This window comes from Manacus vitellinus, unplaced genomic scaffold (assembly GCF_001715985.3).
Source record: "Manacus vitellinus isolate BGI_N305 unplaced genomic scaffold, ASM171598v3 scaffold_14_pilon, whole genome shotgun sequence".
In the NCBI taxonomy this organism is placed as follows: domain Eukaryota; kingdom Metazoa; phylum Chordata; class Aves; order Passeriformes; family Pipridae; genus Manacus; species Manacus vitellinus.
In genome coordinates, this window is record NW_021939063.1 from 13,342,751 (window position 1) to 13,369,315 (window position 26,565).

The 26,565-nt window shown below is 35.5% G+C and overlaps 1 protein-coding gene across 9 annotated transcripts in view; it reads left to right on the forward strand.

The window, feature by feature from the left end:
* The window catches only part of ERC2 (ELKS/RAB6-interacting/CAST family member 2), a 424,893-nt gene that overhangs the window by 297,351 nt on the left and 100,977 nt on the right, over positions 1-26,565 (forward strand). For 8 of the 9 annotated variants that reach the window (XR_001920133.2, XR_001920134.2, XR_001920135.2 and 5 more), the window contains 2 exons: positions 3,926-4,060; positions 19,130-19,195. Coding sequence is in view for 1 of the 9 variants with exons in the window: in XM_018068536.2 (XP_017924025.1) it covers positions 3,926-4,060; positions 19,130-19,156 (162 nt within the window). In the remaining 8 variants the exon portion in view is untranslated. Of the gene's footprint in view, positions 1-3,925; positions 4,061-19,129; positions 19,196-20,741; positions 20,814-26,565 lie in introns of those variants that run through there. The other variant, XM_018068536.2, reaches the window with a different exon arrangement.

Below are 26,565 nucleotides of genomic sequence, written 5' to 3' on the forward strand. Positions count from 1 at the left end.
TCGTTCATGAGAGTTTTGTTGTTAACTTGATCCAGATGACAGATCAAAGCATAGTTCCCTATTGCCACCTTGATAAAATATTTTTTAAAAGACAGTTTTAATATTATAGTTTTACAGTTACAGATTGCTGTTAAGCTATTTAGTCTGTTACCAGTCAATCAAAGACTTTCATTTCACTTCGGTATATCCTTACTTAAACTCAACAGAATTTTAGGAGGACAAGAAATATCTGTCAGTTTTCTTACAGTGCTAGATCATAAATTCTTTGGTAAGTGGGTTAAAAATTCAGTTACACATACCATTCATGACCTTGACAGCTTAGCAAATAGTGATATTGAATGATCAAAGACGACTGTTTCAAACCCTAAGGGTTAATATACCTGTGCACCTACATTTAAGCTGCTTTTAATTCCTTGATCATTCCTTTATTTCAAAATGGATGCAGTATTTATTGAATGTAGTCAATAAATTTAAAGGAGAAAAATCTGAGGACATTGTTTAAGCTTGAACTAATAAGGCTATACATGGTCTGTAGGAGATGCAGTTAATTAATTGTTGTATTTTACAAGTTAACATGTTTTTCTTCTCTAGTATAAATCGAAATTAAAACCTGCTCCTTCTCAGGTGTGGGCCTGTTGTTAACCAGGCATTTTCAAAAAAAAAATCGTTGTCAGAGGTGTAGTTATGTAAATTCTGGGAAACCCTGTTTTCAAGTTTGAAAGGAAAATGTGAATAAAAGTTTGACCTATAACTATTTCAGATTAGGAGTGCAGGGTGGCAGGTGATGCACATTAGATACTGTGCAGTTTAAATGCATGTACGATCATCACTCTAATTTTCATTAATTGTGTATTTTGAGAACCCAGTTTCCAGACCATCCAGAAAACTCATATGGAATATTAGATATTGTTGTCAGTACGTGGTATTTTGCCCTGACAGACAGTACTGAGGCAGTCCCTCAATGTGTTGATGTAGACCCAGACCATGAGGATTTACTGTCTGTCTGATAAAGCACCTTTCTGTGTGTCTATGTATGTGCTTGTATGTAGGTGTAGGGGTGTGAAGTCCTGGGGTCCTGAACAAATTCCAGTGTGGTTAATTAATTTCTTCCTCAAATAAAAATATAACTGGCATTTCAAAGCCTACTAAAGATTAGAGGTTAGCAAGGGGAGCAAACAGAAGTAATGTTACAGATTTTTGTTTAGGAGGATATGAAAAGGATTGTATTGTTCCTCAGAACGGTTTTATTTTTGTTCTTCTTCCAGAAATCTTCCTGTGCATCCTCTTCAAAAGTCCTGCTTTTAAAAGTTTGAAATCATACCATGTTTGTACTTCTTAGGTCAAAGCTAAGCATGCCTGGAAAATGCAGTTCAGTGTGGAAGTACAGTGCTCTGGCAGTAGCTGAAGGAAAGGCAAACAGAACCTCAAAATCGTTTTTGTTATCATTGTGAAGAGCTAACAAATAAAACCAAAAAGCATTAAAAAATAATATTTTGGGAAGTATTTAGAATAATTTTAAGAAATTAATGACAGTCAAAAGTCATGTAAAAGTTTGGATGGTTCGATGGTCACTTGGGTGGAAAAGAAGTTCTCATTTCACATTTCTCATATATTTTGCTTCCAGAGCAGACAGACTAAAAGAGGGCTACTAGAGCATTAACATTTCTTTGTGCACATTTTACTGCAATCTGGCATCCAAAAGGAAGAAACATTAGAAGTAGTTTATTTATATTTCAGCACCAAATTAGAAAGATGACATCATTCATTTACAGTTCTTATCCCATGACACGTCTAATCCCCAACACCTCATTACAGAGGACACTTTTAGGATTGCATATATCATCTTGTTTAACTTTTGCATTCTTTTATGGAATACAGTTGAAAGGTAGGAAATTTAAGGCTGTTCATTGATAGGAAAATAAACTAATAAAATGTTAGGAGCTTCCCTAAAGAGGCAGGGTATTACAGTGTTTACAGTAAGTGGCTTATTATTTGTCTATTAATTCTCCATCTTTTCCACTCTTTTGTTCAAAAGGCCTTCCTCTTTCGATCTAAAGACAAAAAGACCAGCTAGGATGGTTCAGATTGAGATGGTCTTTTTAGAAATACTGGTATAAAGTCATAGCTGAAATTCATACAGCTGTATGCTTCCATCTTCTCGTTTGAGGGGGGAGAAAATGAACTGTGCAGAATCCTCTTGTTCTGTAGCACACTGAGAACATGTTGTTCCAGTGCTATGGAGATGCTCAGAAATTCCAATGGTGCACATCTGATCTGTGATTTTTTCTGTATCTTGTTGTTGTGGATGCCTTAAGGATTTGGTTTTGGGTCGGTTGGTTTGTTTCTACTTGGACTGAGTACTGATCCCCTCCTGTAAAGTAGTATTCTATGATCCTTCTAATGGACGTCACACGAAGTGCTTGAGAAGCATTGTGACAGCTGGAAAAAAATTAATTGCTGAAAAGACACATTTCCTGTGATTCTCTGGTTAATAGTTTTCCTTGCATTAGATTTAGTTAAGTTCAAATATTATGTAATATGAATATTTAGTTTGCCTTTTTTTTTCCCAAATACCTTTTCAACTTTAGCAAAAAGCATTAAAATTGGGTAATTTACTATCAATTGCTGAGTTTTACATTTCTATTAAAATATACCTACCAGTGAAATTTTCCAATCAGAGATTTGATATAGGATTGTTCTCATAGGAAAATCAAATTACAGTAGTCCTGGAAGTAAATTTACCAGATACTAGCTATGGGACACTAGGTATCTCATGGGCACTTTGAATTGAGAGCCAGTTAGACCTGTTAATAAACGAACATACCCAAACAAATGAGTTGTATTTAAATTAATCTGCTTAAGAGTCATTAGTTTGAGCTAGTCCTGGGCTAGTGTATTTAACCAGCATCCTCATCCGGGTTTCTGTACATGGTGCATGACATTAAGTGTGTTAAGACTGCTATCTTTCCTTCAGTTAACTGTGTGATAATAATTGTATATGTCTCCAGTTGATTATTTTTATTTTGGAAGAGGTTTTTGAGAGTTGACAGCATTTTCTTCTGGGCTTCGTTAGTGCAAAATTAAGTAAAACTTGATTGCAGTTTAATAGGTTTGCCTGTGACAGTCTTCAGTCCTACTAACACAAAAAAATAAGGACTGTATCCACTGGTATCAGACAATTGGTAGTAAGATATTTTTGGTGTTATGAGCAAGGTTTGAATTATTCCAGTCCATGTATTTCATGGTATGGAATAATTGTAACAGTGATAAAGAGCAGTGATGTATCTTGTTATCTCATGGTGACATAGATTTTATTATCTGTACACAACTGTAGCTGAAGTGTTGATCTCTTTTTCAAGATCTGTATCTAAGACTTACTTCCATTCAGTAATGTGTCATTTCTCTGAGTGCCTGTGTGTCTATCAGTTAGTTTTCAGATTCATTTTCCTTATGGTTTAGCGGGGCGGTCCTGGTGTACAATTAAAATAAGTAAGCCAAAGTAGAACTCCTAGCATAACTGTTTATGATTGTTGTATACAAGCTAACTGTAAATATTTGAAGTACACTTAATATTCCTTTCAGCGAGATTTAAAATGTTAATTGCTAAGACATAATATTAGAGTGCAAAAAATTGGAAACTGTTCTAAATAAATTTAGAAAAGCTGAATGTTTTTCATGCTTCAGATGCAACATCCTTGATCGTTTACTTTTCTGAATTTTTTATGCAATTCTACAGATGTAAAAGCTGAAACAGAGGATGTATTCACATACTTCATTTTTCTATTTCTGTTCCCTTTTCTTTGTAAGCCAGCAGTCTGGACTTTAAAAAAAAAAGGAGAGCCAAGATCTTCCTAAAATTCTGACTCCCGTTAGAATAATATGTTCCAATATGTAATAGAATTGTCTTACTTTACATCTTAAACAGACACAAAACAGAATGAAACTGATGGCAGATAACTATGATGATGACCATCACCACTACCACCACCATCACCACCACCACCATCATCGATCTCCTGGGAGGCCACAACACTCCAACCACAGACCCTCTCCAGATCAGGTTGGTCACCTCGTTTTTCACTTTTCCGTTTTATAATTTTGTTATTTTGCTCTCTCAAGATAAAATAAATTTTCCAAAGAATTAATAAGCAAGTGATGTGTTCTTTGAACTGAAACTATTTATTTATTTATTCTGGTATTTATTTACATCCCTGAAATAGTTTGAAGTTTTGGCTTTTTGTCTGGTGCCTTATTTATCTGCACTAGGAAAAACAGTCTATATACACAAGTAACTAATTTTCAGATGGAGAACCCTGAAGAAAAATTAAGCATTGCTTTTATATGAAAAGTCATTGTTTGATACTAAAAGAGGTTATAAGTTCATAATGTCTGGGTAGAAGTAAAAGGGAAAAACGTTGATGAAGTTATAATGGGAATGTATGATAGACTACTTAATTGGGAATAGGAAGCAAAGAAGCTAAAGATGCTTTTTTTCAGAATGACCAATAGAATTGTACTGAAGAGAGAAACTGGTAGGTATGAGAAAACTCAATTTCTTGGATATCAACTCAAAAATAAAAAACAACCCCAAAACCTGAACAACACAACACAGAATCGTTTGAATTCTTGGAACATTCTAAGAAAAATTTTTCTGTCAGAAAGGGGAGAAGGGTATTAAGGACTTGCTGTCTTGGTTTAGTTCTGTTTCTGATTAACAAAGATAAGTTGGCTGAGTTTATAAAAGAAGGAAAAGTTATCTGGAAATGTCTGTGAATTAAAAAAAGTTTTGACTTTATGCAAGGAATAGAATGAAAAAACAGAATGAAGAGAAGTGAAAAAACAGGTAACAACCACTGCAGTGTTACTGAAACCCAGACACTGGTTTCAACTACTTCAAGAAATCTGAACCTGTGAAAAAAACTTGAGGGACAAGATGATATAAGAGAACAAACATTTAGTCAAGAAGGTGCTTTTCAATGCATGGTAACAGGTTAATCAGGGAAAAGAATGGATAAGAAGCATCACAAAAATCAGAAGATCTTCAAGAACATAAAGGCATTATATGAATGATGGAAATAGGTACATGATTAAAGATAGAGCACATACAATACTAGCTATTTTACTAGTACTCTCAGTTTTACTCTGAATTATTTAGGATTATACTGAACAATCTCATGCAGGATATAGGAGATCCTTGGAGCCTCAAGGAAGGCAAAGCTCTTCTCATCTTTATAAATAAAACATATGGGGATTTATGAATCGCTTTATTTTAGACCCTGGAAAGTTATGGAACAAATTATTTTTAATCATTGAATCAATAGAAAGCCAGTAATCTCTTTATTGCTCATTTTCAGTAGCTTGATGTGTGTATCAGACTGTGTGACCTTATCTATCTGTCCATCTCAGTGGATATCAGCCCACTTTATACTTGCTTGGTCCTTACCCTGTTTTCATCATCATCAACTGGTGCTTCCTATCCTAGACCAGATAAACTATTTCTTTGCCTTACATTCTTTAAGATAAGAGGTCATTTATCACTACTCACTTTATTCTTGCACTTTTCCCAGGTGACGGTTTTGGACCACTCTCTAAAACAGAATGCAGGTCTAGCATTCCCATCCTCTATTTATTATGCTTCTATTTGTCAAGGAGAGTTATGTCAAGCAAATGTAATTTCCTTTGATAAGGTTTTGTGGCTAAAGAAGAAAGTGGTAGCTGTGACATACTTTAAATTCATAATACCTTTAACACTGTCGCACCATGTATTTGTAATATACAAATAAATACATAATTTTGTAATATAATTAACAAGTAATGTGAAATGAATTACAGTAATAAAAGCTGTAACTGTAAAAAATATTTTTATTTAAATAATTATGAAATCATCATGATATGGGTGAGCAGCTGATACAAACAATGTGCCACAGACAAATTTTCTGTTGCTCATTGTCAGACAGGGGGACCAGTTACAGAAGTATTGTTTTAGAGATTATTTCAGTGATGAAATAGAAAAACCATTAATAGTGTTGATCTTGAATCAAACTGTAAGAAACTCCAAGCATAGTAGAAGCAGTCAAACTCTCAAAAAGTTCCTCCAGTCATGATAAACTGGAGAAAATCTAGAATCAGTAATTTGAAATTTGGTAAAGACAAGTCCCTTTACAAGGGAGAAGTCACATGCACTGGTGAGGTAATAGCATGGAAAAAGGAATCTAATCTGCACAATGGAATACCGTTGCAATGAATTTGGATCTAATTCTGGGATAGGTATAATGCTGGAAAAGAAGCAGGAAGCAATTATTTTGTTCCTTTGAGCACTGGTGAGACCTCATCTGAAAAGCTGCATACAGTTTTGATCACCATGCTTTAAGGAACACAGACAAATTAGAAAGGGACAAAAGGAGAGCAACAAGAATGATAGGAGTTTTAGAGAACATGACCTGTGAGGAAGGCTTAAAGAACATGGTTTGTTTAGTCTAGAAAGAACCAAAAGAGAGACATAAGTCTTCTAATACATAAAATGTTGTTATAAAGGAGACGATGATCAATTGTATTCCAGTGCCCAGTGGAGAAAGAGTAGGAGCAGTAAATTTAATTTTGCCAAGAATAACTAGGTTAGTTATTAAAAAGAAAACTTTTTCACTTTGAGTCTAATGAATCTGTAAGTGGAAACAAACTGTGGACATTCTTTCATATACATGTAATGGAAGGTCTTTTCTTGAAGATTTTTAAGAACAGGTTAGATGAATATAGCTTTATTTCACCTCGTGTTGGACTTGGAATAGGTGTTCTCCTGAAGTGCTCCCTAAGTTTCCACAGACTGTGAACAATTAGCCCAGCATATGTTTACTTGCAAAGCAAGCAAATAAGAGATCCATAGCAAAATCCCTGCTGAAATAACCTTTGAGAACAGCACAGACAAAGATAATCATGAGTGAACTTTGGTCATTGCTTTATCTTACATTTTTTAATCCCAGGTTTTATTTTTTCTTTCCTTTCTGTGTTGTATTTACCATTCTGTATGGCATTCATTTGTGCAGCTACTTCAGTGTCATGTGCTCTAGAAACCTGCATTTCCCATTCAGTATTACACACAAAATCTAGATATGTGGGTTTTGATGGCTATAAACCAACATGTGGTTTAAAAGAACAGAATAAACTGAAAAGAATAATAACCTTGCAGATCATCTGAGGAGATTTTTAATTTTGTAAGGTGACCAGGAAGTTGTGCATATTGTAACATAAATACCAGTTAATTTAGTGAATGCTAGGGAGGAGTTTTGAAAGTTTTCTCACAACTTCTGGAGAGGTATGGTTGAACATACAGTGTTAATCTTGAAACTTTTCTAATTTCTATAGATAATACTGAGTTTTCTAATTTGCATGCTACATTTCTATAGAGAAATAGCTTCATGTTGTTATATATGTCTGTAAAAGTATGTACATGTGCGCTGGAGGACATGTTTGTAACAAAGAACAAGATATTTCTGTACTCCTTTTAAAGAGAATGGTGTACCTCCAGTTTCTCAGAAGAAATATATGCACACATCCTGCTTGAAATAAGCCTACTTTTTGTGAGGAGCTGTCGTATTCAGGTATTGACATTTCTTTTAAAGATCGTGGCTTTGTTACAATTGTTACTTGATTTCATATCCTGCCATGGGCAGCATGTGGCAGCATGGCTCTAGAGTAGTAAAGGAGTAGTTTCTCTGACTTCTCTTGAAGGAACCAGTTGAACACCTTTTTTTCAGATGTAATGGATGTGTTTAGGTCTTCTGGCTGCTGCTAGGGAGCAAAATCAAGTTTCCAGTCCTTTCTTGCCTTTATTCCCTCTTTTTGCTCTTCTGTTTAGGGAGAGGCATAGATTGGTGACCTTTTTTGCCCTTGTATGTCCTTGTTTTACCTAATCTCTGGTGAAACTGTAAGAAAACTTCTTGAACAGTAGGAAGATTCTAACTCTCCTCTGCCCATACACATGGTCATGTTACAGTGAGTCATGATGTGATCCCTGGTTATGTTGGTGTATCTGATTTTATTATGTGAATAAATATATGGAGACTGAGTGCTGCCATGCTATTGGCATTGCAGTAGTAACCATCTTTAGTAGTCTTTAAAAAACTCAGAAGAAAAGATAATTTTGCAGCTTTGCACAAAAACCAATTTATTCTCTTCAGTTTTAGCTTGAGAGTTGGCAATCTTTCTTAAATTCCACCTGGAAACATTTTGGCAGTCAGTGTGTATCCTGAAGTGTGGGTGTAATACTCCTAGCATGAAAATGAGCTTAATAAGCATTCTATACTAACTTCAGTTTCCAAGGAGTTGTAATATGCAGCACCTTGTAGAGTGCATTACAGTAATCTAATCTGGATCGTTGTATCCAAGATCTATTTGGAACAAAAAACCCCCATGGCTAAATAAATTTGAACTTCCAGATTTAGAAGCTGTCCTGTCCTGTAGCTTAGACTTCATCACAAAACCTACTGTCTAGCTCCATGTTTCTCATGTTTCTCACCTCTACATACTTACTGTTTTTCCTCAAAACCTTTTTGTCTTGGCCTCAGTTTACCCACATCATCGTTCGGTTTTCTTCCTTGTATGGAAAATATCTTGAAGGAAGTGCCTGTCTGTGTCACACAAGTGACTGTGTGCTCTTGAAGCAAATTGCTGTAACTGTTGGAAGTTGTTAGGAATCAGCACATTTGTATTCCCTGCCACAGCTGCCTTCCTGCCCTGCAGCCCTTCTGTCAACTTTGTCCTTTTAATATCAGAACAGGACTGCACATTACTAACCAACAGGGAATTCTGCCTTGCTAACCACCAGTCTGGTCAAATTGAGACATCTCCTTCCCTTTGTGTTCTAATCTCAGGAGCCTCTCTGTCTCTTCCTGTTTGTTTCCTCTTCTGAGTTTCAGGCTCTAGTCCCCCATATTCACTTACTAATAATTTCTGTAAGCATTTGACATTCCTGCTCAAAATCCTTACAGTCCTTAACTTACTGGCACATATGACAGATCTCTAGCTCGGGGATGTTCTCCACATAATGAATAGCATTCCTTTGCCACCACCCAGGACTTTCTTCAAATTCAGGAGAACTTTGCCATGTGGTTGAAGGTCTTAAGTACAGTTCCTTCCTTACGACATAGTAAAAAACTATAATTGATTATTTCAATTAGAAGCAGTTTCTCTACATGAAAAAGGGACTTAATAAGAAGTGTAGGCAATCTATGACATGTGTGTGGCTCGGATATACTTAAGTTGGTCTGATGGCTTTCTTGATAGGAAATTAGACTGTTTGAGGACTTGATTCTGCATCCACACAGTGGAAGACTGAAAGTATTCCAAAGAATTCCAAAGAATTTTTGTACTTTAAGACTTTATTGCCAGACCTGATTATTATAAGAACTATCCAGTCTTCTTACTTCCCATTGTACTTGGGGTTTTTAAAGACATAAAATGTACCGTGTTTCTAATCTCCTAAGAGTTTCCTCAATTCCCAAGCTGTAGTGGATTCAAAGCTGAATGCTTTACTCTATGGTCACCAGGGCTACAAATATATTTTAATTTTGTTTTATGATGAGAGATTATGTTCTCATAAAAAAGAATCTGATTTTTAGAAAAATGTGAATATCACAGGGTGTACCATAAGGCTTTAGGAGCTGGCTGTTTTCCAAAAAGTTGGCCCTATTCTTAGAAGCTGTAATTGGGGATGGAATGTCACATGGTGTCTAAGCATGTAAAAAGATGTCCTTTTACATCTTTTAATCCTGTGTGGCTACATAGAGATTTTGTTCCCACTTAAAACATTTTTGATGGCCCTTCTACAAGGTAGTGGTGTTTAGAAGTAGTTGGACACAAACTCAACAACAAGTTTTCTATTACTTTGAGATCTCAGCAAGGAGACCTAAAAGGTGGTTCGAGGTCTCTAAAGCAAAAGTCCTCCTTATCAGGACAGTGATGGGACAGGACTTTATCTCCAGTCACAAAGCCAACTGTTACAGAGCTGTCTTAGTATTACATGCATGTCATTTTGAAGCAGGCTTTTTGAAAGTATGCTGGTAAACTCATTCATTTGAGAAACGAAATCACATGCAGTGATGCATGAAACTTGACAACAAACTGACTGTTGCCAAGTAGTTTTAGTATGCCACTACAAACTAACTTTTTGAAGACGACCATATGCTCTCAAAAAATGTGTTTATTCTTTTGTAAAGTGGTGACTGGTCTTGGCAACGGGTCTTTGTTCATCAGCTGGAACTGCTAAATGTCCTCGGAGTTGCTGAAAGATGGTATGTGAAAAACTCTGAACAGGTCAGATGGTATTTTGTTTGAGGTAGATGACTTTGAAATCAGAATCATAGGACAGTCAAGCAACAATTATTATTTTAGTGTCTGGATCCTGATCTACAGATCACTGTATTGATCCGTATGTAATTGTGGAGAAGGCAGAGCATGCTACTTTGTGTATTTTGGCAGCTCTGGCTGTTAGCATAATGCCTTATATTCTGTGTCCACACTGGAAAATTGCCAACCTCAAACTCCTGAATAGGCCTCAGGAATATTGAAATTGAGATTTTTCCCTCAAAAAAAAAGCCAAACAATAAAGAAACAACAAAACAACACAAAACCAAACAGCACAACCTAAAATCCGGACAAACGTAAACCGAAACCGATTATTTTAGCTAATGCAAATAACCATGGTTCTTTGAAAAGCATACAATTCTTCAAACTCCTTGTGTCTGTGAGTAGAAAGTTCAATCAGAGCAGAAGTTTAGTACCTGGAAAACTGAAATATCTTGTTTGGGAGTTTTCTACATCATTGAAACTTTGTCTTTCAAGAAAGAAGGAAAAAAAAAAGCAGGGGAAAACCCAAAGCACCAGTGACATTGTCGTATAGAGTGATATGATATGATATAGCTGTATAACGCAGTAAATTGGAAATGTTGGCTTCCTCCCTGACCCAGATTTTGTTTAATATTCTGTGTGTTTCTTTATCCTGTGTGTTTACACATTGTATTTGGGCAGGTGTGAGCTTGCTCTTGTCTGTTCACTAAATGTATGTGAACTTGTTCTGCTGGTGCCTCAAGCTGCAAGGAAATATGCAATTGCATTAGCACAGAGCTGAGCCTGCACTAAGCTCGTTGGAGTCACATGGATTTATTTAATTTAGGAATTTGGGCAGGGCAAGGTTTGCTTGTCAGTACATTCAGTATAAACAATCCTAGGCATATCCACTGTAAATAACTAGTATTGTGCTGAATTAATTAGATTTTTGAGAACTCAGGAGTGCAGTGCAAATTAGTCATATAAATGCTTTCACATTTTTAAGTATTTCCTCTGATTTTTCATCTTTGCTACACGTGTTATTCTTCTGGAACAAAGAACTTGTGATTCACATCACCTGTTGTACAGACTTGCTGAACTGAATGCAGTGAAATCCTATTTATATCGTGGTCACCTTTAAAATATCAATTTTCCAATTAAATTGTATGCAGTTATCATAGCTATAGTGTTTATTATAAAATTGCTACTGAATGGCAAATTGTTCTCTTCTAATGAGGATGTTATTTCTGTCTAAGTGTTTCCTAAAAGTCAGAAAGTGTTATCGTGTCATTATTTCAGTAGGTACAGAGAATTTTTCCTGCCTCTGACATCTGTGTAAGTATTTCTGTCTACTTTACCCTCAAAAGAAAACTGAAATAGTCTTCCACAGAGGCTTGCCCACATTTTGAGGTTAATATGATTGGTTTCAAACCTGAGGATTACTTTAAGACGCATAGTACTTGTGATGGAACAAAAGAAGGAGCCCTGAAATCCAGAAGAATCTGCTCTGGATTTGAATTTATCTTGCAGGGATACTCTAGTTCTGGATTTTGGTATGCTGCCATTATGCAGTTACAAACATTGTATGCTACTCAGAATTTCTCATTGACAGTAAAAGCCAATAGAAATTTGTAATATTTGTTAATTCTTTTTTTATTCCTCCTAATTGTAATTTTATTATAGGCAGATTAATTTTCATCTACCTTTTAATTATGCTAAATTTTTAATTTACTAAAATACCAGCTGAACCTGACCTGTATTAAAAGCAAGAAGTAGAAAATAGGTTTTGTCGTCTATGATGCTCCAGGAGATGGATTTTCTATATTGAAAAGTTATACCTCTCCTTTGCTTATAGAAATGAATTTATTTTATGTTTTGAGGTTTAATGAATGTGATATAAATGTATACACACTGCTCAGTGCGTATATTTATATATATCTATATTTATATGTTAGATTTGCAGTCTTTTCCACATATGGAAGAATTTTTCGAGATCATGTTTAGCTACAGAAACCTCTCCCCCTCACTTCCCCTGAATGTGTGTGTTATAATATACAACACATATAGAGGTTTACATTTATCTTATATTTCTCAGTAGAAAAATTATCTGCCACCATCATAGTCTAAAATAGGTCTTTAGACCAACTGAAAGAGCCAAAAATGCATTTCTGGGAGACAGTAACTTGATAACAAAAGTTGCATATCTGGCACTGGTTACTTAAGTGAGATAACATGTCACAGGCTTTCACTACAAAGGGGACCATAAATTTTTGCATTGCAAATCTGATTTCACGGACCACTTCTTGTAAGAAGCATTGAGTTTCCGCTTCATCTAGTGATAAAACTTCAGAATGCATGAGTATCTGGTGAAACATCTTACTCCTGTTAATGCTGGTCTGGGTGTTGTAAAGTAGATGGTCAGAAACAACCTTTTGCTTACCCCCATCTCCAGTATTTCTGATTGATTTTAACCTTACTATATACAAATAGAACAAATGGTGAGATGGGCTTTATGGTCATTTTCATAGCTGGGTGATACATGGTTACTTGTGACCCTTTCTGTTATGGATAGCTATGAAAATAGACCTCTGACATAGATACATATTGCTGGAGCAATTTTTAAGATTTATTCAACTTTTTGAATATACAAATGAAACATAAAGACCTTCTAAAGCTCTATACACCAAAGACTTAAATGAATCCACTGTTAATCTTTCTGCTTTCTGGTTATAGGCTCAGTTCTTCAAATCATTCATGCACAAAACTCTTCTGTAGTCAGTTGTTCTGCGTATGGAGAATTTGGAAGATTAGTCCTCAGCTGTGTTTGCTCCTAGAAAATGAGTAGCAGATAAAAATCTCTCTAAGCTCCGAGATATTCTGATTTTAGACTAAGTCCTTGATTTGAATGAAATGTCGTTGCTTAGCAGGTAGATTTCTTTGTAACAATGGGAAAATAATATTTGTAAGTGCAAGTATTTGCTGTAAGTAGGACAGTTTCACAATTCAGAGCCAGAAGTTACATGTTTAATGACCCATTAGTAGCCATAGATAACAAGGAGAGTAATGTAAATCAGTCATCAGAAAGTTAGTTGAAGAGATGAGCAGGTTATCGGTAGATTTATTTAACCCAAGTTAAGACATTAATTCTTAGCATGCAGCACATGAAAGGGAAATGTGATGAGCCTTGTCAGGAAGGGTCTTCTACTGCGGGAAGAGAGCCAGAAAAGCTTAACTCATCAAGTGTTTAATGTTGCCTGTGTTGCAAAAGCTTTTGGCTAAAAGGAGATTAGGACTTTTTTTTTTATTTTTTTATTTCTTTTTTTTGAAAGAATGGATTTTAAAAAGATACTTGCATGCCACAAAACTGAGGGGAATTGTGCTGTAACCAAATTTGATACATGTTTTTATGAGCTGACCTCGTAGAAATGCATTTTTTGCAGTCTTTGGGTGCACCTATGTTGGGATTTTAGTTCTGATCAGGAATGAAGATTTGAATCAAATCCTCCTCATCATTCCCACTTCCTGCACTATGGTTCATATCCAGAAATGATGTTGGAGTGGGCACTCCAAATTCCTTTTTAATTGAACTTAAATGAAAGATACATTCCAGGAGGTCCTCCAACACAGAGAAAATGCTAAAAGGAATTCAGTCTTGGAGATAAGGCAAAATTAATCCAGAATACCCCCCAGGATGGGTGTATTGTACGGAGCCCGACCCTCAGTACCAATTGTATCGGCTACAGATCTGTTGCTGTTCCAACACGCTGCTAAATACAGCCTCCTGCAACTATTCCATGTTCACCAGTAATCCAGAGTATGCCAAGTGCAGAATGGTTGTGAATAGACTGATCATTCCTGGCATCTGATTCTTAAAATTCTGTAGATTACCTAATCATGTAGACCATGATTAGAGTTATCCTCTCTTTCTAACCCGCTGTGTAATGTAGCCCCTGTTATCTGAAAGCCATGCTCTCAAATTTGCTCCTAAAACTGATGAGCCTTTATAGAATCGATGGCTGAGAAATGTGCCTGCAAAACCTGCTTTGAGATACACTCCAATAATAAAACAGATGTCTTTATACAAGCCTTCTACATTTCTGTGTAGTATTTTCTGAGCACTATTCTTTAAATTCCTCATTTTGCTACTTTGAAGCCAGTTTTGAGGTTTTAATGTTAGATTTTGTGGCGATTGGACCAGAATGGTAAATCATATTTAGTATTAGTATTTAGCAGGCACTTATTTTTAAGATGGTAAGCAAATATGAGAAGTAGCAGCACAGAAAACAAAAAAAAAGGACTAGGAAAGGATGAAATAAAATCAATGAATTTATAATCTATTAATGGCCTATGTGCAAAGGCTTTGATAGTATTTGAGTTTATACCACTGTGCTATATATGTCCAAATTAGATACTTGGATGTCAGACCTAAAAATTCAGAGCATTCAATATTTTAAGCACTTTAAATTGATAATAATTTTATAATAATTAAGTGTGAATACTAATTTATCAATTCTCTTTTTTCCTTTTTTGCCTGTCGGGAATTGAGATTTTGCTTTGCAGTTTTTGTCATCGAATTGCTATTCTTGACCCTATAAACGAATGAAAGATCCAAGTTTAAAAGGCAGTTAATGTACACAAGCATTAATCAAAAATTGCTTGATTACAGTTTATTGTTTGAAAGAACCGTAGATTAATGATTCTGTAGGATACACACTGATATGAAAAACTAAGCATACTTCTGGAAGGCTCTGATCCTATATTAATACATGATAGGGCATAACTGCAGCTTTTATTTTGTTTCACAGTGTCACAAGAATGGAAAAATAAGTAATGAACTTCATTTTCTCAGAACTTCAGTGAAGAATGCCGTGTTCCCATCATTATCTATTTGCATTGAGGCACCAAACCTTAGCTTCCTGATGAATTTTTATTCGTGAGCCCAGTTAAAGATACAATCCTGATTCTTATGTGCTTTTTATCCAGTGCTTTTGGGTAGCTGTACATACAGAAATATCTGTACCACTAAGTTAGGATTTACACCAGTAAATACCCACTCCTCAAAGTGCAATGGTCAGCAGAATGACAGGGATAGTTGAGGCTCATCTCACAGCTTTACCCCAAGTGAGGGCTTGGAAACAGCCTGTCTGCATAACAGGAATAGTAAGTGATCAATGAGTTCTTTTACTGTCCCTTAGAGAACTGGCATCTGTACCTTCTGGCTTGTGTTAAATTAAGAAGTGACAGCACATAATCATGAAATTACAGTTCTTTGGTTTAATCCTATTGTTTTACTGAAAAAGAGGGTTGACATTCTCCAACATCTGTAGGAATTTTACTTTTCTCCTGAATTATCATCAAGCACCAAGTATATTTAGGTCAGTGCATCAATATATGACACAATTAACCAAACATACTAGATAGTAAAACATATAATTATTAAACATTGGGCTTTTTTTGATGGGGATGCTAAGTGAGTGAGCTCTGCTTAGGTTAGTGTAAGTCTGTTCATCAAGTAACTTGTGTCAGGAATTGAAAATGAGATAGGAACAGATTTTCTGGGGTAAGTGCAAATCAAGTCAAAATACTGCATAGATACGGGTTTTTAAAACAAGACAGTATGCTGAGACTGGGTTTGGGGTTGTTCTTAGTATCAAAAATTTAAATTCCAGCGTAGATTTTGTTTGTTGGGTTTTACTTTTTATTCAATTGTATGTTAAAAAAGATCACCGTGTTCAATTTTGTGAACTTGCTGATCAATAAAATTGGAAAATATGTAATAAATTTTTTGCATAAGGAATAAGATCATGGCACACACATTCTCATGGCAACAGATATGAGGAAAAAATTACGGAAGAGGATTTTTATTAATTGTAGCTGTTGAAGTTGAAGTGGACCATGATCATAATCTGGACCTGACCACACAATAATTCCTTCATTAAATCTATCCTTTTAAAATTTATTTTGGGTACAAACACTTTTAGGAAGTGTTTAAGTCTTCATACAAAATCTTCAAGTCACCCAGAACTGATGTGTTACTGAAAAATATGTACCATATTTGCAGTGTAACTGTATCCTCTGATTCCAGAGAAAAGAGCTGTCATCTTTTCTATGTATTAGTTAATAATGATCAGACAACCTTTTAATGTTTTATGTGTGATCAGTTACGTTGAGTCTCTTTTGTTTCTCACTGCCAAGTTTATTTTTCAGTAATTTTCTCGCTGTTTCCTGATGTGGTTACAGTCTTTCAGATATTCACAAGAGTGTGACATGAGCACCAGATGTGTAATTCAGTTTATGGTCTTATGCTACTGTGTAGCGATACAGCAAACTTTGTGATTTTTGTTTCTCTGCCTGTATTTTTCCTGGTGAATTGAAGATTGTATCACATATCACTTCTACCATGATCTGTAAAGCCCTTTTTGAGATCACTGATTTCAGATTCCCCTGTCTTCTAAGCTTGCCCTGTATGTTTTCCAATGATGATACTGTATTCATGCTTTCAGGCATATGTTTATGTGGCTGATAACCTTTATTCAGCTCATCCTAAATATGTTCAGTTTTCCAAGCAGTCTTGGTCAGGCTTTTCTTTCAGATCATGGAAATATGGAACAAGTTTGGGATGAGAAAGATATCTGCAGGTCCCCTTCCTTCTCCAGCAAACATTCATTCTGTATAGAGCTAATTTGTCTGACACTGTGTCATGTGGCACATAATGAAATGTCTTACAGAAATCTCAGCATATTATTTCAAAGCACTTACCTTATCAAAAAGAGTCTCTATGTAATTGGAACAGATAGAAAATTCTTTTGACAGGACCAGTACTCAATAAAGCAATGTTGATTGACATTAACTGAGCTCCAGCTTTTAATTTATTGCTTATTGTATATCAGGATCAGTGTCAAACTATATAGTCTTTAATTTTCCATAAAACTCTGTACAAATATTTGACAATATTTGATTTTTCAGCTCTTCTAGAATTCTGCCAAAAAGAGATCACACAAATAATTGAAGTGAAAATGAATGTCTGCCTGTTAGAGGAATTACAATGCACTAGCAGCAAACCAGCTGTGTGTAGTTAGGAGGAGTCATTTGGAAACATACTGAGTTGCCCATTTTGTTGATTTGTGCTGTTTTTAAGGATGTCACCAAAGATTAACCTAATGCATTCTGTTAGTGAAATAGGATCAAACTACTCAGTGGAAAAGAAATCCTTCAGTCTTTCTTCAACCTTTACTCTGGCAAAACTCTTGTCAACTTGAAAGTCAGTTCAATTAGTGTTACTAGGCCTGAGCTAGAGTGGCTCCTGTAGAATTCAGAGGGAATGACTTGTGTTTTCAGTGAGGCAAACCCAACCCACTGGAAGTTTTACAGAACCTGTCCCTTTGTTTCAGAAAATAAATAAGAATATTCAGGCCTCGCTGTGTCTTTGCTTTGTGTGGTGTATTTGTGCAGACCTTATAACTGAGATGTGTTCCAAGTTAATTGTAAAAAATTTACCCACATTTCTTCTGTGTTAAATGATAGCTAAGTTTATAGTGGACTGTCAGATTTCTTTACTTAATTCAGCAACATGCAAGACATCTATCTTAACATCTGGTTTTTAATAACAGTTGACATCTGGGAGCTCTTTTTTATTCCAAGAATGGACTAGGAACAGTAGTGATACTGGCAGTGTATATTTTCAGGCTAAAATTCCTGTCCATTCCAATCATAATTAATTACCATTCATTTTATTTAGTTTTTAGATTTAATTAAGTGCCAGCAATATGTTACACCAGCTAACTTTCAAGGCTCCAAAACTATAGAATGTATTTTTTTTCATGTTTCTAAAATATTAATGGGTGAATCTAGAATTATATGATTTTATTTGGTTTCAAAATGCTGAGTTCAATGAAAAAACACTGTGTTGTGCACCTCTGTGTCCTAGAAGCTGAGTATCACATCATTTGGCACAGTAGAGCTGTATATAGAGATAGCTCTGCACATACACATCTCTGTGTGTATAGATAAAGAATCATGGTAAAATTGTAATCTTCAGTAAATGTATCCTGGGAAGAACATTTCACTCTTCTGATTTAGTTCATGCTTTTTATTTTGTTCTTATTAACTTCAAGTTTATAAAAAATGTGAAGAAAGACCTGCTTTCAGCTTATCTGCCATAAAATAGCCCCTTTTAAAAACAATTTCATGGAATTTTTGTGTTTGCAATTAATTTTATTCATCATTAAAACTCTAAATGAATGAGTAATGTTAATGGTTCAAAAATGGAAAAAAGAAAAACTATCTAATAGTATTCACCAATGTGCAGTGTTTAACATTTCTTTAAAAGATAGAGTTAATTGATAGCGAGATGGAAAAGTGTGCCTTGCTAATGACAGAATTTTGTTGTTCAGGAGTTTTGTATCTTTTAACCAAACAGAATTTAAGACAGTTTGATTATACTAATTACTTTGCTTCCTTATAAGGTTTGATCTTTGCTGACAATGTTGTTTAGAATTGCGTGCAAATAAAAAATAGATAATCTTTTAATATTTAATCTTATAATCTACTTCCTACACACTCTTTTAACTAGGATGGAAAAATATGTACGTCACTGTTGTTGTTTTTTTGGTTGCTATAGACGCGGATTCTTGTATATGTAACACAGACTTGTTCACTTGTTTTCACTGGCTTATGTTTAAAAAAAAAGAAGTCACGTTTTTAACAGCCAAGAAAATTGTATTTTGTGTGCACCAAAGTAACTAACCTTTCCTTCTTTCATTCCAATGCCAACACCTTCTCTGTGCATCTCCTAACATCTGGCACGCAGGATGATGAGGAGGGTATATGGGCATAGCCGTTCCTATAAACCAAAGTTCCAGTTTTGTTTTGAGGGGTGAGAAACTCTCTTTTCTATCTTTTTTCATTTTTATGTTTTATTTTAAACTGTGTGGAGCTGTGTGTTTTTTGACAAGTGTGTTTGTGAACCCACACGTGTGTTTGTGAAGATGTTTTCTCATATGCAGTGAAAAATGAGAAACTGTGTCTAATGGTTTGGTGGTCTAGTGGTTTAGTTTTTTCATAACTTACTGTGGCTAAAGGTGTAAGTAGGTACAAAGCTTTAAAAGAAGTCTATTTGTATCTGTTTGTATCTGTCTAAACAATTTTCTTTTTTCAGTAGGTAGGTAAGAATTTCTTTAAACTAATATTAATCTGCTATATCATCTCAACAATCCCTGTAAGAACACTGTAATATTATTGCAGAACGTGTATGATACTTAAGAAAGTTTGCCACAAATTAAGCATGGAATCTCACTGGAGTAGAATTTATAATATGCATGGAAAAATGAGACTACCTCTTAAGCTGAAATATTTTAATGAAATTTTAAAATAAGCAGCAGATTCTTAGCAAGGAAAGTATAATCTCTCTATACCGTTCATATTCTGTGCCTGAAACAGTATGATGGAATAACAACCATGCAATAGTTTGGTTGTGATAGTTAAGACTACAAAGTGCAGCTCCTTTTGTTTGTCTCTCAGTTATGAGTAAATACTGTATTGTCATCGTGAGTCACTTCTTGATGGATGCATATCCAGTTCTTTGGTGCTTGCCTTTGAAGCTGGAGGGAATTTGCAGCTCATGATTGCTGTGGCCTCAACATTGCTGAGACCATCAGGCTCGGTGGTTTTCTCCTAGAAAATGTTACTCACTGCTTCTACTCTTATAAGTAAAGATTATTGTATTATTAAAGCTTCCATACTTTATATTGCTTTGACCCCTGTCACCCCAAGTCAAAGACTTGTATGATTTGCTTCCAGCTGTGTTATAAGCCATGTTGTAAGTCCATTGTTCTATTTGATATGAATAAAATCTTAAAAATATTTTTTGTTCTTATATGTTTAGTTTTCAGAATAGTTGTGAAATGCAAAATTAGTGCAATCCATAATGAATAATTTGAATTTCCTTTTTAAAAAAAATGTAAAAATTTAAAATTCCATTACAGAGAACTTTAAGATTCAGTAATTTTAAAATAAAATAATGGACACTATGATACCATTAACATTTAAAAGAAAGCAACCTTGGTTTATCAGAGTATAATTATAAATCTTTCTGGATTTTATGCTTTCTGATTCAGTCCTAAATGGTGTGCTGGTACCGGTTGTATGTGTAGGTAACCTCTGTGTCTATGGACACACATGTTGCATGTGGTAACAGTAGGAAAGGATGTGACTCATATTCTAAATTTTTTCTAGTTTCTTTCTTCTTTCCTGAAAATAAGCAGCCTGAGAAAGAATTTGGAGCTGTTCTTTTACACACAAAATGTAAAAATTTAAGAACAGACATTCCTCTTTCATGCTTTTGTGCAAATGCCAACATAGTTTATCTTCTATTGTCATATATCAGACTTTTGACAAATTTCTTGTTTGCTGTTTCTTTTCAGGGGGAGGATCTCGGCAAGGGTAGTTTAACAAATAGCTGGTAGCAGGCACAGCCAGTCCTGCAGACTGAACTCATAAGTAGACCTGTCCTCGTGGGTAGAATAGCCATGACTCTGGTGGAACTGCTATCCTAAGGTGGAAGTTCATGTCACAGACCTCCTTCCCTATGGGAAAAAAATAATTTAGGTCCCAGACCTATAGACCTTTCTGAAAACACGTGGGAATACTAAATTTCCTCATATTCACTCTTAAGAGCTGTAAGTATATCTTACAAAGGATATACTTAGAAAAAATAATGGATAGATGTCTCTGTTGTGCACAGGCTTGAGAGCAAACAGACTCTTTAAAAAGTTGTAAATTAAAAATCATGGAAGTCCCTTTAAACTTGACTGCTTTAGTGTTCAAATGCTGCACAGGAGTGGCATGAAATGATGGTGGAGATGCAGAGTGGCAGGGCAAGGATGTGTTGTGAGGTTATAGAGAGCTAGTTACTCATTAAGAGTCAGACAAGGTGTTCAGGAAAATCTCACTGGCCATCCAGTTTAGGAGCAAATGTAGCTGCATGGCTTGAGTGTTGTTAGAAACAGGATCTCTTTCGCTCTCCTCACACTTACAGCGGGGAAAAAAAGAAAGAAAATCAGAGGTGATGATAAGTTTTAAGAATAAAGCCTATACAGCACTCTGTCATGAGTAACTGAAGCCATGTGACCTTCAGCAAACATGTTTTGTGACACAGCTGGGAGTGCAGGTAGAACACAAGTGCTTGTTTTCCCTTTCCAGTTCCTAGCACTGAAGTGCAGCAGACACTGGAAAACCAGTTGGGACTTTGCCACAAGCTGTCTGTGTGTGCCTGTAAGAGAAATCAACACAAAACCTGTTTGGACAGTATTTGTTTGTACAGTACTGTAGACTTTGTTCTTTGCCAGGTGTGAAGTAAATTGGATGTTTGAAAAGATGCTTAGGAGTGTTTGGGCAAATTTATTGTCTGTTATATCCTTAGAACAGGGTTACCTTCACACCTGAAACAAAGAACGACTGAAGCTTGTGCCTGGCAGCAAATGATGTCTGAAAATGGAATCATAAGGCTAGTCTGCTAAATTTGGATTTAGGAGCAGAACATAAAGTCAGTAATTTTAAAATTTTGCCTCGTAAGACACTCTGGAGGCATCAGTGTCATTCAGTAAAAAACTCCTTCAAAGCAGAAATTTCTACAGCATGGGCAAAAGAATATTGCTCAGGCAAATATTCACTGTTCACTTCTAACTATTGGATGTGTTTTATATGCTTCAGGGAGGAGGAGGCTGTTTTAAAACAAATGTGGTGCCTGGCTTTGTCTTTACTGAGATGTGGAAACAGTTCTCTTTCAAGATGGCCTTACTAATAGCAGTATAAAGCACACAAAATTTGACCATGTTGCTATATAAGGATATGTTAAAAGACATTAACTATTAGCTATTGTTCTGCTTTTTGTTTTCATTGTTTCAAGTCTTGATTTTTGTACATAATTTGTATTTTTTTTTTTATGTTTGGATGTTCCGTTTAGCCTGTGTTGGAAAAAACATGCTAACTTTGAAATGAGCCTCAATAGCATGGAAAAATAAGGAGCATGACTGTTTGCAGTGTTCATTTTAATTTTCTCATAGAGTGTATGAATACTAGCTCTATGCTTAATTAGCTAAATGGGTGTTGCTGCATTGACTGGAGCCCCAGGGCATTTTGGATTTGTGAATTTTTAGGCATGATTGTTTTACTGCAACTTAGTTTTTACTAAACAAAAGGAGGAACCTCCCAAGGAATGTTTGTTTTGCAAACCATGGACAGATTTGTGACTAGTCTTCATTCCTGTTAAAATACTTTTATTCATAAGAGAAGACATTTATAGATTTTATTTTGTTTGCAAAATTTTATATTCGTTAAAAAGTTACTTTTCTTTTCTTGTTAAAGATATCATTACTACTGCTAGTATTTTGAGGTATTAATTGCCCACTACAGAAGACAGAGAGTTTTCATTAAAAGTAGGATTTTGTTTAGCTGTGTGTATTTGGTTATTTTTTATTGATTACACACTGGAAATATGTGAATCACTTGACAAGTATAAAACTCTTTCTGTGTTTCCTATGAAATGGATGATCAATAAAGATCATCAGCATTGTTCCTTTGAAAAAGAAAAAAAAGAGTCTTTGTTACAACACTGCTGTGGCCAAATTACATGAGAGTCATGGGCAGAAGTTGAAATCCTGGGCCCATTGAAGTCGGTGAAAACCCTGTTACTTATTTCAGTCCTGTTCACTTTTCACTGAGAGCAGTTTCTTTCTTCTGATTGTTCATATTCATAGTAGAAAAACATCTGTTCATATAGACCTATGTATTCTCAAAACTATTTGTATGAACTAGATGTCTTTTAGTTTACCCTGACAGGCATCTCATGTCATACCTGGTGTATATGAGACACCAAACCATGCTCGTGTCTGGCTGTAGAACTGCATTGGATAAATTCAGCAGGTTTTTTGTCTGTCACTTGTATTTTAGCTGTGAGAGTCAAGCCATTCTGCCTGAACTTAGGCCTCAGATTCTTCACTGCAGCTGCAGGAGGTGTTAAAAAAAATTGGAAAATGTAGCTGATGAACTGAACTTCAAAGCTTTTGATGTAGTCAGTCTGAAGACAACAATCACAGGGCCTAAAATCATCAGTCATACTCTTTTATAATCTTCCATAGTAAAAATAAATAACATACCAGAGCAATTTTTAACACCCTAGAAAATTAGAAAAGGCAGAATGTGTTTTCGCAGCTAATCTTAGTTTCAAAATTATATAGTTGCTCTGAGTATTTAATCACTGATTTAACAGCTAAGCTGAAGTCTTGAAAAAATAGTGAAAATCTGCTCTAAAGATATGAATTCAGTGATGAATTGCATTGTGTTGGATTGCACTTCTACAAATATTTGTGGGAATGTGTGAAATTGCTATTATTTTATTTGATTTGAAAACAGTTTCAAAGAGTTGGTTGTAAATGTAAGAATATGTGAATATGGGACTGCCTGTACAGCATTCTGCTTGGAAGGTTTGGATTTGCTTGGAAGCAGAAGTGCCACCTGACCTAATCAAAGGTCATATGACCTGAACTTTCGAATGTAAGATTTTACAATTGAATACTAAAATATGAAAACACCAATTTTGAATAAATGAAATTTATATAAATTGCTTTGGAAAACTTATACATACAAGAGGAAATGTTCATTAGAGTACAGAAAATATGTACCTAATTAAAATTTTCTAGTATCTATTTTTAATATTCTCTTAGTTACAATGCTATAATGCCACTTCCAAAAAAAAAAAAAAAGAAAAAAATTAAGAAAACCTCCCTGTGCTGACCTACTTAACATCAATGAAATAGCAGTTGTCATTGCATTTGTCACTTGATTTCCTCAAGGGAAAGCTCTGATAGGTGATGACTGTCATAGGTATCCAGTCCTACCAGCCACAAAGCCTAGAGCCAGTTTGGAGTCACATCCCTGTCTCTTATGCTTTAGGCTGTTCTGGCAGTGGTTTCTGTTGCAGGTTTTCAGATCACACACGTGCAATAATGGAAGCAGTTCATCTGGGTGTGGTGATTAGAGCTCAGACTGAGCTGAGTGAGGTGCAAAGAAACAAAAAGCAAAAGTATTTGGCTGTTTCAGCAGGTGTATAGTGCTTGTATAGTCATTTCCTTTTCTGCCAAAGAAAAGGTATTGGACAGGATGTGATTGTCTTGAGTGGTAGCCTTGAATCAGTGGCCAAATCAAGATAATTTATAAATAATTCTATAACAGTAAAATACAGAAATCTAAGAAAAATATTTATTCATGTGATTTAATTAAGTCCAGTATCCAGCATCTTGGGAATGTTGTTTTGACATTATTAAGCTATTTGTATACTTGTGTTCTGGTAGCAAATATTAATGTAATGGATTAGAAATATTTAAGAAATGCCTGTTGATGTTTCTCATTTTGTTATTCTGTCCCACTCTAATTAATCATTTGTTTTGGCATCAGTACTCATTTGCTTAAAAAATCTGTTGTGCTAATTGCTCAAGAGACCACCAGAAAAGAGCAGCTTCAGCTGTTGTGATGGAGTATCCCCTCATATCACAAATGGCAGAGCCTTGCTGCTTCATTTTGCTTCAGTTTTGATCTTTGCTTTATAGACATTTAGCTGGTGAAAATGTTTACAGGTCTGTGTTCCAGAAGAGCAGTGGTGATTTCACTGGTTCCCTCCTGGAGCCTTTCTGAACATCTGGCTGGCCAGATCATCTGCTCTTCTTCAGCCTGGCTCTGAGTTCTACCGACGTGAGCCAAGCTATAGTTAAACAGTTTATGTCCTGGCTTTATTTTAAAACGGATGTTTTTGACTAAAATGAGCAAGCTACTCACTTGAGCAGCGTTACTGGAAGATTGGAAGAGGTAATGGTCTTGTAAGGGAGAGGGATAAGCAGCTGGAATCCTTCAACAGCATACCTGAATGTAGATGAGGGTGTCTGTCCACAGCCTTGGGCAGAGCTCAGCAAACAGCTGTGCCAGCTGATGATGTTATTGCCACCCACCATTATCTACTTACTACTATTTTTCTGCTGGAGATTGTTACCCTCCCAGACCTATCAACAGAGGAAATCAATCCCTTATTGGCTCCAAGCAAACTGAGCCAGGTTAGCATAAATAGTGCTGAGTACCCATTCATCAGGCCAGCCTGTTTATCGTTGGGTCCTGTGGATAAGAGAGCACATGGATTAGTGGTAACATCCAGCTGATGGCTGCTGAAGAGCAGCTAGTGGCACTAACATCTTCAAGAGGAAAAGGTTAGTCTGAAAGAGAATTATATCCATAAGTTAAAAACAAAAAGACCCTTACTGAACTGGCTTTATCTTCAAAGGTTCTAGCACCAATTTAGGTACTCAGGTTATTAAAATAATTTAAATTCGTTCCGTGCAGTTTTCTTGTTTAACTAATCAGAATCAGAACCTCTTTGTTCATTTTGCAGATAGACATATTTCTACCAGATGCAAACATGGAGATCAGTAATAAATGATATTTTCCTTGGATCTGTAATTTTGGATAGTAAATATGTGTTAAATTTTAGGAAAATCAGTTCTTCTGACTGTTTTTTGGTTGGGATCTTTTGATAGATCTTCCAACAAGCTTTTTCTGAGCCAATGATATTTAAAAGATGATTAATTTTATCACACGTGGTTCTAGGACCTTGAAATGCATTAGATGATAAATCAAACAAAGCTGAAAGCTTACAAATGGCTGGTGTTCCCTAGCATGGCTGAGGCCTAAATCTGTGTTTGTTGGAGCCCTCAGAGCAGCACAACACAGTCATGTTTGTGTCATGTTTTCCATCTGCTGACCTGGAGCATGTGAGCTTATCATGAGGGTTCATTTTAGTTCTAAGAATATGGATAGGGTCGAATGTAAACACTGAGGTAAGTTTTTAATTGCTTAGGAATTCTATTAGACAGGATGATTTTGATTATGGCACTTAGAAGCTTTAGGTCTGACTTAGGTTGGTTCTGTAGCCCCATAGGAATTTATACCTGTGTAAGTAATAACAGATCCTAACATTCTGGTTGAATTAAGTTGTGTTCAAGCCTTTTGCATGGAAAGTGCTCTAAGATTGCCTTTACATTTTTTAAAGTAATTGAGTATCATGTCCTACCTGCATTAATTGTCGGGCGAAAAAATGATAAAGGGGAACAGCTTTACTCCTTTTGCAAAATGTTTTTGGTTTTTGGTTTGTTTTTTTTTAATAGCTCCTGGTCCAATGTTGTGCTTGCCTCCCATGTCAAAATA